General features: G+C 51.7%; 2 protein-coding genes across 2 annotated transcripts; both read right to left on the bottom strand.

Annotated features, from left to right (window-relative positions):
- Positions 1 to 4,239: 4,239 nt before the first annotated feature.
- On the bottom strand, positions 4,240 to 6,811 carry IUM83_08882 (Sodium/potassium-transporting ATPase subunit alpha; the record flags this gene model as incomplete). The annotated part of the gene is made up of 2 exons (XM_067933279.1): positions 4,240 to 6,516; positions 6,596 to 6,811. 2 exons carry the CDS (start codon positions 6,809 to 6,811, stop codon positions 4,240 to 4,242), a joined length of 2,493 nt encoding a protein of 830 aa, XP_067780954.1.
- A 7,424-nt stretch (positions 6,812 to 14,235) lies between these two features.
- Positions 14,236 to 14,790, bottom strand: IUM83_08881 (uncharacterized protein; the record flags this gene model as incomplete). The annotated part of the gene is made up of 1 exon (XM_067933278.1): positions 14,236 to 14,790. The coding sequence occupies one exon, from the start codon at positions 14,788 to 14,790 to the stop codon at positions 14,236 to 14,238; it is 555 nt and encodes a 184-aa protein (XP_067780998.1).
- Between the last annotated feature and the right edge of the window lie 998 nt (positions 14,791 to 15,788).

Below are 15,788 nucleotides of genomic sequence, written 5' to 3'. Positions count from 1 at the left end.
CATGCATGATAGCCAGTAACTCCTGCTCACGAACAGGGTAGTTAAGTTCCGCTGGTTTCATTTTGCGTCCTGTGTATGCAATCGGATGCTCCAACCCTCCCTCGTTTTGAAACAAGACTCCCCCTATGGCAAAATTCGAGGCATCCATACGAATACCGAACGGTTTGTCGAAATCAGGAAGTTGTAGAACAGGAGGGGTGGAGAGACGGCGTTTGAGTTCATGGAAGCATTCCAACTGATGCTCAGACAAGTGTAACGTTTCCTTTGGGCGTAAACCCTTAGTACTTTCGTGCAGTGGGCCTGCAAATTGTGCGAAGTCGGCGCAAAAACGCGAGACGTAGACCGCCGTACCTAAGAAGCTTTCCATTTGTTTCTTGGTACGTGGAATCGGCCAGTCACTGATTACGCGCACTTTGTCAGGGTCCATTCGAACACCATGACGACCCACAAAGTCACCGAGACAGGGGATTTCTTCGACGCAGAACTGACACTTCGACAATTTTACGTACAATTGCTGTTCTTGACACCGTTGAAGCACTCTGTCCAACGCGTCGACATGCACCTGCACGTCCTTGTCTTGCGTAAAAACGTAGATGTCGTCAAAATAGATGCGCATCACATCGCGCAAGTCACTGAACACTCGCTGTAACAGCCTGTTAAATGTGCCCGGACTACCGCTCAAACCCATCGGGGTTACAAGATACTCAAACAGCCCATCGGGCGTCGAAAAAACAGTAAATGGAATATCAGCTTCACGAAGTTTAACCTGATAGTATCCCCACAAGAGGTCCATGCAGGAGAACCAGTAACTACCGCCCATCGCATCAAATGTGTCCTCCTTTCTCGGCATCGGTATCGCTGGCAAAATGGTGGCACTATTGAGTTGACGATAATCGTGCACAATGCGCCAACCCACGGGCTTCTTGACGCAGAACGTCGGAGCGCTGAATGCAGAGGTGCTAGGTCGAATAATACCTGCCTGCGCCAGCTCTTTCGTCCAATCCTGGATCACCGTTCGCTGCTCCGGGCTTTGGCGCCATTGTTTCACCGAAATCGGTTGTGTTCCCGGCTGAAGTTGAATTTCGAGTTCAATCCCTTCGCGGACAGGGGGTGTGGTACTTGGCAGCTCAGTGCGAAACACAGTATCGCGATACTTGAGCAAGACTTCATATGCGGGGTTGTTCACCAGTGCCTCCCATCCTTGTTGTTTAAAACGCTCAGCCTTTTCTGAGTCGTGTGGATTGACAACAAACACAGCTTCGATATCCTTCTTTTTGCGGAGTTCCTTCAGAAATTGCTTCGTTGTGATCAGTTTCGTTTCACCGAACGCACCCTTGTGACCATGCCGACGGTAGTAATGGAAGATTTCGCGGTTCTGGTTTGCGTTCTTGAAACGACGGCCTCCGATCATACGCGTTCGAGGTCTGTTAGGTACCACCAATTGAAGAGCCTGGGGTTCCTCAGTCCTTGTACGCGGGCGCAATAGTAAACGTTCCCAATCGATGTCCGGGTTATTCTCCCGAAGCCACTTCATTCCGAGGAGCACATCCTTATCCTCCGGGACAGGCATGACCGTAAACGTTTCACACGTCACCGGGAAATCCGGAATCTGCAACATCATTTCGACGGTACGTCTTGGTCTTTGCACTGTTTGGTTGTATCCTAGACGAACTGTCATCATGTCGTCAGGATGCTCCTTGATGTCCAGCTGAAGTCGTACAGCTAGATCTTCAGTGACACCGTTGAGGCTGCTTCCATTGTCGACGAATATTGAGACGTCAGTCGCTGCCTCCTCCTGATTGTAGGCTAAAGCTTTCACTTCCAAAATGGCGTAGAATGATCCGCCAACATAGTGATTGCTTTCCTTGGTGGACTTGCATTGCGGCTTGATATGACCGACTTGTCCACAATTATGACAAGTGGCTGACTTTCGCCAATCCTCTTTTGGTCCACTCTTCGGTGACAGCTTTCGCTCCAGCGGTTTGCTTGTATTGTTAGCCGCTGGTTTCACAGATGATGCCGCTTTCGAAGAAGGCTGGTGATTCGCCGTGGTCTTTGCCGAGAGTCCTCCATAGTGAGCAAACTCGAAATTCGTTGCAATCTCAATTACTTCATGCAAGAATCTTGGACTGAGCTCCTTCACCTTTTTCGCTGTCTCCGGCCGAAGTCCGTTCTGAAAGTAGAACCGCTTCTCCATCTCCGAAATCTCCAACTCGGATTGAGACATCAGATCCTGAAACGATGACACATATTCATGGATGGTCCCGTGTTGTTTCAGCTGAAACAATCGCTCACGTAGATTGTATTCAAAGTCTTTGGGACGAAAGCGTTCACGTAGCTTCGCCTTAAACAATTGCCATGTTTTGGGAACTCCTGCCGCTTCACAATCTGACGAAAAAGCGCGATACCAGTTTAGCACAGATTTACCTAAACTGCTGGATATCATGGTCACAAAATCGGACGTATCGGCCTCCATCAATCCGCGCTTGTTAGCGTAATATTCCTCCATGGCAAAGATCCATAGTTCCAAATCTTCACCGAACTTCCCTTCATACATGGGAGGATCCTTCTTCCGTCTTTCACCTTGTGATGCGAGCAAGTGTTCAAAACGGTTATTGGCTTGCTGCATTTGCATCTGAAATTGCGTTTGCATCTGCGTCTGATACATTTGCTGTTGTTGCGTTAACCAGATCATTAACTGTTGCATTGACATTGCGTCAGGTGCAACGTTTGCCGTTCCGGCGGGTGGGACTTCATGGTGAGCTTCCTGCGGCGTTGCCGCCTCCGTTTGAGCCGTCCGTGGCACTTGGCGTTGCCGCGGGTTAGGCGATTCACTCTCAGCTGCCCTACTCTTTGTCATAGTTATTAGGGGTAGGACAGATGGACTTTTCGGTGAGTGATCCGTAAAATACGGCGAAATAAAACGGAAAAGGAATTAAAAGCTCAAAAAGTGTTTTACAACTTAGTGTTGCTGCGGTTTCTGGCGAATAAGGCTGTTAAGCTTCGCAGCAAGGTTGTCTTGGCACTCCAAAAGGTTCAGAAACGCCAGGTTAAGTTGGCGATCAACCTGGGCCTCGATGCTCTCGTCCTTGATCCAGAAAGTCTCTTTGCGAAACTTGCCCAAAACCCGCTTAGCCGTTTTGACCTGGCGGAGGAGATCCACTTGAAGTTTAGCGAAACTCTCCGCCTCGGCTGGCGAGAAGAAAAGACTGGTGTCAATCGCCGTAACAGGTGGAGGAGCAGGAGTGGACGTCGATGATACTTTGACGTCACTCGCTTTCTGATGCTTCCTCTTACTGCTTTGGTTGTGACCCTTCTTGTAGCGGGCCATAGACCGACTCCAAAGATCGAAAAGAGGCAAGGGACTACCACCGGGTAACCAAGGACCGTTATACTTCTACAAAGTTCCGCTTTCGCAGACACAATGCAGGCGCCCTGGTGCTAAACCGGCTTCTAGTGAAAGCCCAGCACACAGCGAAGGTTAGGTACAATCCGATCTAGGCGGAGGCAAAGCCCCTACGTGGTATTTCCACCGGCCACACGGAGTGATAATGTACCCACTTCTTCGAAGTGTGCTCCTCAAAAGCTGCACGTTCGCAACCTAGAGCTTCCCCACGATGTGGCTGGCTCCAATAGTCACAGGTAAAACTCGCTTCCCACGATGTGGCCACGAGTAAACCTTTCTTGAACTTGAACCGAAGCTTGACACGGCAAGTGCTACTATGTCACACAAACCGATACGAAGACCCGAAGCTTGAGGGCGCAGTGGCGGGCGCCCGTCGAACACTTGAGAGGAAGATTGGAAATTGAAAAGTGATAGATTGAATCGTTAGTTTGGCGTCGGCTCATTGCTGCCGCACAACCAGTAGTTCTTGGCGACCTGGACACGCAAACAAGTATCCAGGTCCCATCCTAAAGTCTATCAATCTCAGATCCTAATTCTATCCTGATCTACCAATGAAAATCTACTAATCCAAAACGTAGCTTGATCCAAATATGCGACTCGCGTCCCATAATCAAAAGTTCGGCTCGAAAACTTGATTCTTGCACATCTCAAGGATTTTTAGCCAATGAGGTCGCATGAAACTCCATGTTTATGCGTCCCATAATCATGATTATTCTTGATATTGACCAGTAGGATAGCATGTAACGAATATAAACCATGCAATGTTTTATTACGCTGTACAGCGTAAACAGAAAGGTATGCATTAGCAATTGACGTGGGAGTCCTCTGTCATCTCATTGGCAGACGGACGTCCACGTCACAATGCGCCCTTCCTCAACACCACACACGATCGAGGCGAAGTTATCGTCAAGCAAAATCATATCGGCGGCTTCCTTCGATACAGCAGATCCCATTATCCCCATGGCGATACCAATATCAGCCTTCTTCAGTGCAGGCAAGTCATTCACACCGTCACCCGTCACAGCAACAATTTCCTTTCGGCGCTGGCAGTTCTCCACGATAATCAGCTTCTGCTGCGGTGACGTTCGTGCGAACACAATTTGCCTGTGGTCCAAAATGCGATCCCATTCCTCTACTGGGGTGTCCAAACTGATAGTCCATCCGGGGACAACGATCGCAGGTGCAGTGCTCGGGTCAATCCATCCGTTGTCACCTTGTCGAAGCCCTCGCTCGTTATTTTCCTCTTCAATGTCCTCGAAGGTAGGCCCACACAGAATCCCAACCTTGTGCGCAATGGCTTTAGCCGTGATCGGGTGATCACCAGTGACCATAATCACACGAATTCCGGCCGTCTTGCATTTCGCCACGGCGATCGGGACCTCGGGACGCGGAGGGTCAATCAGCGCCATCAAACCGATAAAACACAGGGGTTCCTCCACCTTCGGGTCGGGCTTTGGCGTCACCTCATAGTCAACTTCCTTCTCACCGAGCGGGAAGTTGGGGTTACCCGTGCTGAACTCGTAGTGGGCCGGGTAAAGGTTAGGGTCAAGGATTTTTTGAGCAAATCCAAGAACCCGCATGCCTTTCTTGGACAAGGCTACCTGAGCAGCCTCCACTTCGGCAAGACGTTCCGGGGTCATCTCGACTTCCTCACCTCCTATAAGAACCATCCCGCAACGCGCTGTAATTCGTTCGGGGGCCCCTTTCATCACCATCAAAAGTGGTTTGCTGTCGTCATTATCCTGCTTGTGCAGCGATAGCTGGTACTTGTTCTTAGAATTGAACGGAATATCCTTGATTTTCGAGTTTTTCTCACGATACTCAACGATGTCCTTCTTGCCGTGGCAGAACTCGATCATGGCAGATTCGGATGCATCACCAATTGTTTCCCAAGCAACCTTCTCCATCGTTACTCCGTTTCCCATCGACACAGTCGCCTTGAACGGTTTGTGCTTTCCGCGGGTAGACAAACCGTCAGGCCCAACCACTTTCTCATACTTGGAGTCTTCGTCAAACACAGCGTTGTTGCACAACGTTGCGCATCGCTGCAGCGCCTTGAACGACGGAGAATTCAGGTCGTAGTTTCCCACAGGCGTAATGGAGCACTCCGCATCGAAGATCTTGTTGTCGTACACCACGTGAGCAACTGTCATGACATTCTGGGTAAGAGTACCCGTTTTGTCGGAGCAGATGCAGCTCGCTGAGCCCAACGTTTCGACACCCTCAAGATTCTTGACCAGCACCGACTTGTGCGCCATACGGTTCGCAGCAAGACTCAGACACACCGTGACCGTCACAAGAAGACCTTCAGGGATGTTCGTCACCATAATACCGATCATGAAGACCACGGTCGTGACAATGTCGGTTTTGACGAAGATGCCGATGATGAAGTAGATGACTCCAATAGCCACGGCAACAATCGCAATGATGTGGACGAAGTGGTTAATCTCGCGCGCCATCGGCGTCATGTTCTGCCCAGTCGTCGTCGCTAGCTTTGCGATGCGTCCCATGACAGTTTTGTCTCCAATTCGAACCACGACGCCCTTACCTGAGCCTTGCGGGATGAAAGTACCGAAAAAGCACAAGTTTTTAGTCTCGAGCGGGTTTTCATCTGTGCAATCAGGAATTCGCTTCAACGGCTCCGGCTGACCAGTAAGACACGAGTTGTCCACCGTGAGATCATCAGAGCACTCCAACACGCGGATATCAGCAGGCACCTTGTCACCGCCCTCGAGAAGAATGATATCTCCTCGGACAAGCTGCGAAGCCTCGACCTTCTGCGACTTTCCCTCTCTGATCACCATCGTGACCGTCGGCATCATTTGCTTAAATGACTCCATGAGGTTGGAAGACTTGGCGCTCTGGAAGTACGAAAACGTGCCCGTGACGATGACGACCAGGAAAAACACAATACCCAGGAACAGGTTGGTGGGATCACCCTGCAGGCCGCCGGGGAAGATACACAAAACACCTCCAGCCCACAGCATCATGCTGAACGAACCCGTCAGCTCTCGAAAGTACTTGACGATCTCCGGAGTTTGCTTCGGAGACGTCAACCGGTTCAACCCCTCGGCCTTCTGGCGTCTCTGCACGTCGTGGGTGGTCATACCCTGCAGTTCTCATCCACAAAACTAGAGTCAGCGAAAAGGTTTTGCACAAGAGTTTGGTTGCGTTCTAGCAGCAACTCACATTGACGGGGTCGGACCCGAGGTCCGCGAAGATCTCGGCGGGGCTCTGCTTGTGCTCCGTCATGACGAGTTCGCGCTTGGCGTCGTCCGTTTCTCGCGTCGCTTTGGTGCTTCTGTTCTTCCGCCCCTGTTGGCGCAGCCGCATCTCGGTCGTCACCGCGACGATGTCGGCGGACGACAACCGAGGATGCGAGTCTCGGTTGAATGATCCCGGCATGGTAAACTTGGTCTCGGCCTCTCAGATCGCGCTCGCTCTGCTCGCTCTCTCCTCGACCGACGTCCTCAAGCTTCCAAAATGAAAGTGTCGCCTGGGTGGCGCGAGGCTTGGATCGCAGCGACGGCTCCAGGTCCGCAAAGTGTAGGATTAATTTAATTACGAAGAAGTTACCGGAGGTTTTCGAACCGGAAGCAACCGGCGAACAAGAAACAACCAGCTGCTACCAGCGAGTTATTGTCACGACGTTGCCTGCAAGCCGTCGATTCCCTCCAGGGACCCGATGCGGACGTCGAACGTCAACCTTTGGCGGGTGTACGCAAGGGCGGAGCCAGAACATGAAGTCTGGGGCAGGTAAGTCTATCCGGCATAAGTGGATGGCCTTCTCAAAATCTACGAACAATTATATTTACACCTGTGTTTAGCATTTCGTTAACTAGGTCGTCCGCGACTCGGCTGGGGACACCATGTAGCAAAGTGCAGCTGCTGGCATTGATACAGATTGCAGTGGTGAGTCATAAGCATGGTCATGAATTCTGTAAGCCCCTCACTGTATTCATCCCCGTGCGCATGGGCACGTCATCGAGATAACATTTCGATCAAGAAGAACGACATTGCTTGTCGTTGAGGTCAACTCACGCCTAGAACAAACCAAACCAAAATTACCAATGAACCAGGTTCGAAACGGTTTCGTGGATTGGTTCGAAGTGGTTCGAACCGATAGAAACGCATCAAACCAAAGCAAACCACCAGACTGCAAAAAAAAAAACTCGATTTGAAACTGTCCACGAAGCACAAGGGGCGCAGTCAAAACGAAAGCTGTAACAGGGTGAGATGCTCACCGCCATCGAAGACAATAGCCGCCGTCAAAACGAAAGCTGTAAGATATGCCGCTTGCTTGGGCGCGGCCTTGAAGCGAGCCCGCTTGGAGTACAGAGAGCCTTATTGACCAACCAGGCAGCGGAAAAAGCAAACCATCGGTTGCAGCTTATGCTCAACCCCAAACCACGAAACCCCAAACCTCAGGAAAGTCTCAAGAGCGTTGGTCTGGTAACGTTCAAACCAAAGCAACGGCTAGAATTGGTTCAACGGTCGTGAAATATAACTTCGAACCAATAGTTTGCACTTTGATTGGTTTGGTTTGTTCAAGGCGCGGGTCAACTTGCAGCATTTCTCGTCAAGTAGTGCGTAGCGCTGATGGAGAAGAATATTTTATATTTATTTTAATACCACAGCGATGGAATTCTGATTCCTCCGAATTCCAGTGAAAAACAAAACCTTTTTTTCGTTCATTGTTCTGAATGCCTGCAACATCAGCGATCACAGGTCACCTCGCTTTACGCGGTAGATGGAATCTCGTGCAGTACTTGGCAGGGTTCCAGTCTGTGACGTAGTTGCCGATACCTCCGGAACGCCGCGCCCCTCCTCGAAGATGGTCGTGAGGAAGACCATCCTCTCGATGTGCAGCGATGGCCGTTGTCTGCCCTCGTCCTAGTGGCAGTCAAAGTGTAGCGCCAGAAATTCGGCGGCGACGCCGCGTTGAAGATAGTGAGGAGCAGGTGGTGCTGCTTGAGCACGTCCAGCACCTCCTTCTTGTACGTGTTCAGGGATCCCGTCACGGGCGCAGTGGGTACGAAGAGCTGGATGCCGGCCGCCTTGGCCGCGGGCACGATGGCCTTCTGCACGCCCGTGTGGAAGTCGTACATGGTGGTCACGGCCACCTCACTGCCGGGCTGCGCATTATCGAGGCCGCCGTGGCCGTCGTACAAGAGCTTGAGGAACTTGACGTCGCGGGCCTCAAATGCCTGCAGTCCTGATTTGGACTCGTCGCGCCTGAGAATGGAACGAGACGGCACTGAGCTCTTGGGCAGCTCATCCACCACTTGGTTCAGAACGCCATGGCCGCCCACAAATATCATGCGTGCCTGTCTGGACGCGTTCTCCTTGGAGACGGCCAACATCGATCACGCAGGACGACCTTCGTGCCACACTAGCCTGAAAACTGTGGCACGAAGGTTGATCCTATGGACTCAAGAAGGTGTCGCCGGAGCTGGATTTGCGAAACGTGGTGTCGACACGGTTCGCTATCTTCGTACGTAGCACTGCAAAATTATGACTAGCTGGTTTGTTTGGCGGGTTTTTGCTGACTTAGGCCGGTTCTCAACCGAAGCGTTTTTCTCGACGCGTGCGTTACATGCGTGCCCTACCCCGTATGCTCGGTTGAGAATGAAACTGACCAAATTTGATTGGCCCAGTGTTTGATCAATATTATCCAATCATTGTACTGTTACTCTGTGTGATCTACGTGTGGTTCACGACTCAACAATATCTGAAGCGCTGACCAAGACTCCCCCGTCCGGCAATGGGGAGCGAAGCTGGTCCAACCTACCAAGCCCCTGTAGTATCTCTTGAAAGCTGAATCTCTAAGTAGCGTAGAAGCATGCACTCGCCACGAAATCCGCTCTCGAACTGTTGAATTTTTTTTTCGTGCTGCTTGGTGTCGCTTGATGGCTACCAAACAAACCAGAAGGCCGCACAGCTCATCTTCAGCTTTCCAACGACGCCGTTACCTTGCGGTGGGGGTGAAGCGCGGGGGAGAAGCACGTTGAAGTCGGACCGACGCCATGTCAGAGGAGGGGGAGTGCTGTGAGGGGGAATGCAAATAATGCAGTGCACTGATTGGCCAAAAGTAGTTAACGCTTGCCAACGCATGAGTTGTGCAGTATCATTTTTGTAACGTCCTGTTAACCAATCAGATCACAAAGTGTCCGAAAACGCATGCGTCCGCCTCGGTTGAGAACCGGCCTTAGGCCATGCATGTTGTCGTGGCCCTTAGGGCCGGTCTTAACTTCGCGCCATGGCACGAATTCCGTGCCACATTAAATATGATTGGCTGATCTCAACTGTGGTTAGGGTTCACGGTGCCACCGAAGTGCCACGGATGGCACTTGGCCACGGATTGCACTTCAAAATGCCATGGTAAATGTAAATGCCACGTGTCACACATGTGCCACGCCGTAATTTACGGCCGCCGGCTGCTGTATCTTTCCACACGCGCACCAATCTCGTTTTCGCGAGCGATGGATCGAGGGATTGCTGTGAAGCTCGTCGTGGCGGTGACCTGCGTGCTGCTGTTAGCCGAAGACGACGGACGCGAGCCATGCTTGGAATGAACGCGTTTAAACTGGTGTCACCACTCGCAGTTACTGCTGAACGAGGGCCAGTTCCGGCAGTACTATCGGATGTCGTTCAGATCATTTGAGAAGCTGCTCCAGTTGCCGGCTCCCAGCCTTCGCGTTGACGAAGCGCAGTCACGTCGACGGACAGGGGGAGCAGAGTCGCTCACTCCCGTCAACAAACTACAAATGTTCATTTCGGGGCTCGCGGGGTATTCGTTTCACCCAGTACGGATGCTCTCTGGTGCGAGCAAGTCTGCGTTTTTCAGCACACTTCATCAGGTGATGGAGTAATTGAAGCACATGACGAGCTACAACTATGTTTTCCTAAATCCGGTTACGAGCTACGCAAATCTGCTGCCGCTTTTGCTGGTTTGGTAGAGGATCCTGTTTTGGTAGGCTGCGTGGGTGCAATCGATGGATGGCTGTGCTGTATTCAAGTTCCTGGTTGTGATGAAGTTAATCGCGTGTCGAGTTTCTTTTCAGGACACTACCAATGCTATGGAGTCAATGTCCAAGCGTGTGTAGACCATCACAGCCGTTTTACCGCGGTGTCAAGTGCTAGCCCTGGTGGCATGGGAGATGCACTGGCATTTATGAGGTGGGAATTGTCTAGAATGGTGGAGGATTTCCCCGAAGGGCTTTTTTCTAGTTGGTGATAACGCCTATTCAAACAGCAACAAGCTGTTGACGCCGTATACCAAGCCGCAAGTAGCAAGTCAACCCAAGCCGACACGTTCATACCGGGATAACTTTAACTTCCACTTAAGCCAACTGCGCATCAGGGTTGAGATGGCGTTTGGCCTGCTGGAAAATAAGTGGAGAATCTTCAAGGCTCCGCTTCGAGTTAACGTGAAAAGCATCGGGAAAGTTGCGCATGTTGCGTGCATCTTGCACAATTATTGCATTGATGAGCGGTTTGTTGAGGAAAATGGAGGTGATGTCGATGACGACGTGGATATAGCTGCTACGCTAGCTACCAAGCCTGCTCCTGATAGATGAGACTTATCAGTTGGAATAGACGATATGTCCGTTTACCACCCGATGTATGCTTCAACGCAAGAGTATCCAGAGCAGACGTCGGAGTCAGAGCTGCTCCGTAACGCTTACGTGTACAAGCTGCGCAAGTTAAATCGTCTCCGGCCAGCGTATAATATCCAGAGGGCTGCAAAGGAACAACGTGGTTTGGCGTAGGATGAGTTCATTAATGCCTGTTACGACAAATTCGAAGTCGCTACCATCGAATTTAACTACACTTCATCATAAAATGCAGCCTCCAGTTTCGTAAGCTTCGAACGGTAGATGTGTGGCGATGCGGGCTCCAAAATCAGGGAATAGCCTCGCGGCTAGACCTCGATCTCAGACCACTCAACTCAGAATCTGAGATTAAATCTCAGATCCCAAGCTGGGTGAGGCGTGTGTTCCTCACTCTTGCAATCCCTTGACTTGGTTCTTCCTAAGGCTACGCTGTGGGCCCAGACTTGTGTCGGCCACACCAGCTGCCTCCGAACTCGACAGTTCCCAGATGCCCCCAGACGAAGCTTGCTCCTTGCTTGGAAGGCCCTTGTACGCACGTGCTGAGTCCGCTGTGCCCCGTTTTCTTGAATATAAACACGTTCACTCCACACACACTTAGTCCACTTCTCTTCTCGGGCCCTTGGATTCTGGGCCTTAACAGCCTCCTCCTTGCTCCGCGACTCCGGCTTCGAGTCGCTACCAGTCACGACACTTCCTCCGGCGGCTCAGACTGAGAGCCGCACAACGGTCTTCACTCGCCCCTCAGACCAGAGTGGCCCCGAGAGTTGGCTCGGTCTGAGCCTGCCTTGATCCAGGGTTCTCGCTCTGCACCCTGGGACTTCCGCGCACCACGCCTTGATGTAGGCGACACAGCGAAGCTGGGAACCTCTATCCCAGACTATTCGCGCCGCACGGATACCACTAGCAACCCCAGAAACCACTATCCCAGGTGTTGCTCTGCCGAAACCTCAGAGCGGAGCACCTTCCGCCCGAAAATATGAAGCACCGCCAGGAAACCAGCCAACCAGCACGAAACCCCAGTAAAACCAATGTCCCGCGTGTGGAAATACAACAACGGAGGCAAACCGGGCCGAAACACAAAAGGCTTGGTTGTTGAACTTGAATTTATTTGGAGTTAGCTGAGCTTGACCGTAGAACACTCGTAGCGACTCCACTTGTCCTTGCACGCGCCGCCAAGGGCAGGGACTTGGTCCCTGTGAAGCAACACGCCCGTCGGCGCAAGACGAACTCCGCAGCTTGTGGTCTTCGGGGCAAAACAAACTCTGATTATTATCATGCACATGCACATACAAAGGGCCTATCAAGTAAAGGTGCAAACATCTCCTGGGTACACCTTGAACAAGGGTGAGACACCCACTAAGCTACTGGCTTGGCGGCGCCCGTGAATGCGCGTCGCTGCCTTGGCGTCCTTCCATTGGCCTGTCTGGGTCAGTCATCACTTGATTACACCGATTACACCTGGGTGCAAATCAGTGATATCCTGATTACGCCAGGATCTTGTGGCCGGGATTGGGCGGACTTGGTCTGTTATCACCCGATTACACTGATTACTCTGGGTACAAATCAGGTGTAATCCGGATGACGCCAAGATCCTGTGGCTCCCGTTGGCCCAGATCCATGGGCGACTGGTCAGGCCGAATCTTGTGTGCCTGACACCAGGGGCCGAAAAGCCACAACGGGGCGACCCTTCAGAGTGACCTTCCAAGTGGCAACCGCCAACTCCAAAGAGCAACTACCGCAGCTCCCAGACCGGCAATGTAGCCATCACTTGTGTACCCACTTCATATGCGAGACCACGAAGTCGCACTTTAGGCCCTGTAGGCACGCCGTAGGCTTTTAGTCACGTCCCAGGCTCAGAACGTCAGCTGTCTTTCACCAGTTGCCACTTATCCTTACGAACATCGTGCATCCGGACACCAACTTGCGCCCACAATCACCGTGTCTCAGTTTTGGCACAAGTTGAGGGACTGCCGGGCTGAAAACCCGAGCTGCGAGCAAAAATACGATGTTGATTCCTTATCCCGGCTGTCCAACCGATTTGACATGTCTCAATTCTGGCTCGAATTCTGGGACTCTGAGGCTGGGAATCTGAGCTGGGGGCAAAATTACGATGTTGACTCCATATCTCAGCTGTGGCACTCCAGAGCCGAGATTAAATCAGACGCCGCACGCCACGCCCTCTTCCCAGACCCCAGACTGCACATCTCAGGGTCTGGTCCACAAGCAAACCTCAGACCGAACTCCAAATCCCAAAGTCTCAGACTTTTGCCATCACTCTCAGGTATCAGAATTCCGGGCATTCCAAACTGTGAGGTCACCAATCTGAGACCTGGGATCTGAGACTTAAGCAACCATGGGGCTTCAAATCACAGACCCAGAAGGCCAGGGCTCAGCTCTCCGCCTAGAGTCCGATTCAAGGCCTGTAACCTCAGATCTGTGGTCTCTAGAGCGATTCTCAGACCTCAGACTCCATACCAAATTCAAATCTCAGACCTGGGGATCCGGGGTCGCTGCAACTCGACGTTCGCAGAGCTCAGTTTCCAGATGTAGACAGCACAACTTGAAGTATGTACAAAAACCAGACTTGAGTAAAACAATATCCACGGTTCAAGTGACATGTGGCCGGTACGTGATAGGGTTTGGGCTTCTGACTGATGGGTCCTGGTCTAGAATTGGCTCGGACCTCGTCACAGATGTCCAGGCTGCACTGCAAAGCAGCGTCACTCTTCCCGCTCTCCTGCAGTTCCTCCATGCGACGCTCCACTTGCTGGATGAGCTTGTGCGAGCTCATCAACTTTTCTATAATAGTAGGTTCAGCTGGAGTAATAGCTGATGCGAGCGCGTTAACAGATTCAACGGTATCGCTGCGCTGCGTCGTGAAGGCCGTTTGCTACGAAGTTTGTTTGCTGCTTGAGCCGATCTGTCCGCGCTTCAGCGAGTCGAATTGATCCTCTTCGAGCAGCCCACCGTCCACAAAACTAGTAAGATCATGTTTCACCGACAAACCCTCCCGTGGATAGAACGTGTCAAGTGCACCAACGCAGAAGGCAAAAATATTAGCGCCATGCTCGTCCGACTTGGTGAACTTTGCCATCGCCTTCAAATATCGATTGTTCACGTCTTTCCACATGTCGTACAGCTTGGCAGCTCCGTGAATAATAACAACCGACACATCGAGGCCCTCAAAACGAGCGTCGGAACTGTAGAGCCCGTTTAGTCCGCCCGGTTCGTGTTAAACTCCGACGTAACATCCCGCCAGAAGGTTGAGTTACTGTGGGTCTCCCCAGCATCGAGCTGTGCTCGCAGCGGCTTGTCACCGATCCGAGCAAAGCGCAGGGCAAACATATCCGAGAAAAGTACGTTCAACAAGCGAATACTTCCAGAAGTCGCCGAAAATTCGCTCGAGTCACCAGCAGCAGATGCGAGAGTTGCAGAAACCATGGAGCGGTGCAACTCGTCGAACTGGTGGAGACGTTTGACCCGCTCTTCCACGGATGCCTTCCTCCCGAGTCGAAGTTTTCGACTGGTGCACTCCTGGCGAAGTTGCTCCACGGTCCAAGGGGAATAATCATCGGAGGTGGGAGGCGTAGTTTTCCCTGGGTCCACCACCGTCCACAACGCCGACACGGCATGCGAGCACGTGCCCTTGTCGGTGGCCTCCCCAGAAGACGACTGCTTCGACGCCAAAGTCTCGCCGTCAGCTGGCACTCCGCTAGCCAAGCCCGCTGCCTGCCCAGCGCCAACAGTAGCTATCTTGTCGCCTTGCATTGCCTTGACCTCGCCAAAAGATAAGTGAGCAGTACAAGGTCGGGGAACGCACCAATACGAATGGAGGAGCTGCGCGGCATTTGATCAACAGGCCCGTGAAAATGCGGGTGGTGCCAAGTTACCGAGCGTGGTGAAATATGACCGAGATGACACGCCATAGCACGGCACAATCTAGTCCGAACCAGATCGCATGGCACTATTGACTACCCTACCCTCTGGCAGGCACGGCACGCATGGTGCGCAGTTAAGACCGGCCCTTAATTTGTCAGGAGATGGTGCTGGGTTTGTCAAGCATTTGGATACGTACTCGAATACACGGCGAGATGAACGGGGCTTGGGTTCCGATGACCGAGAATAGTTTGGTCCGCCTGACCATCTGTGTGTACTGCTCCAACAGGCGAGCTTCCATTCGATTCCGAGTTACCGGTGCAGACACAAAGAGTCATGATGGAAGTACTTGCTGGTACACGCGACAATTCCAGCTCGAGTTCCGCTGGCACTGTACTGTAGGTTGACAGGAGGAATTTCCATAATTCAACCTTAAGCACTGAAATTTTTTTTTAAATACCGTACTGTCGTAGTTGTTGGCGACGTTTAATCCTTGCCGACAAGGCCAATGAGCCAATCACATGTGTAGAAATAGACCATATGGCAGCTGCTAATTTTAGCTTTGGTTCAGTCTAAATGGTCGGTGCCATTTTATCAACAGCAACTCTACGGATGAGGAGGCCATGCATCAAGGGAAAACGGAAGCAGCCAAAGAAGTACAAGCGGGTAGCAGTAGACTACGGTCATAAGAGCATGCTACTAGAGTACTTGTCAGCAGAATTGCCGAAGAAGAGTTGACGTCCGGGTAGCAGTTGACTACGGTCATAAGAGCATGATACTAGAGTACTTGCCACATAATTGCCGAAGAAGAGTTGACGTCCGACGACGACATAGCCAACAACTACTACAGTTGGAGCGATTCCGACTCTGTCTAAGATTGAAATTAATAC

This window comes from Phytophthora cinnamomi, assembly GCF_018691715.1.
Source record: "Phytophthora cinnamomi strain GKB4 chromosome Unknown Contig120, whole genome shotgun sequence".
Taxonomy (NCBI): Eukaryota; Oomycota; class Peronosporomycetes; order Peronosporales; family Peronosporaceae; genus Phytophthora; species Phytophthora cinnamomi.
This window is presented reverse-complemented; position numbering and strand designations above follow the sequence as displayed.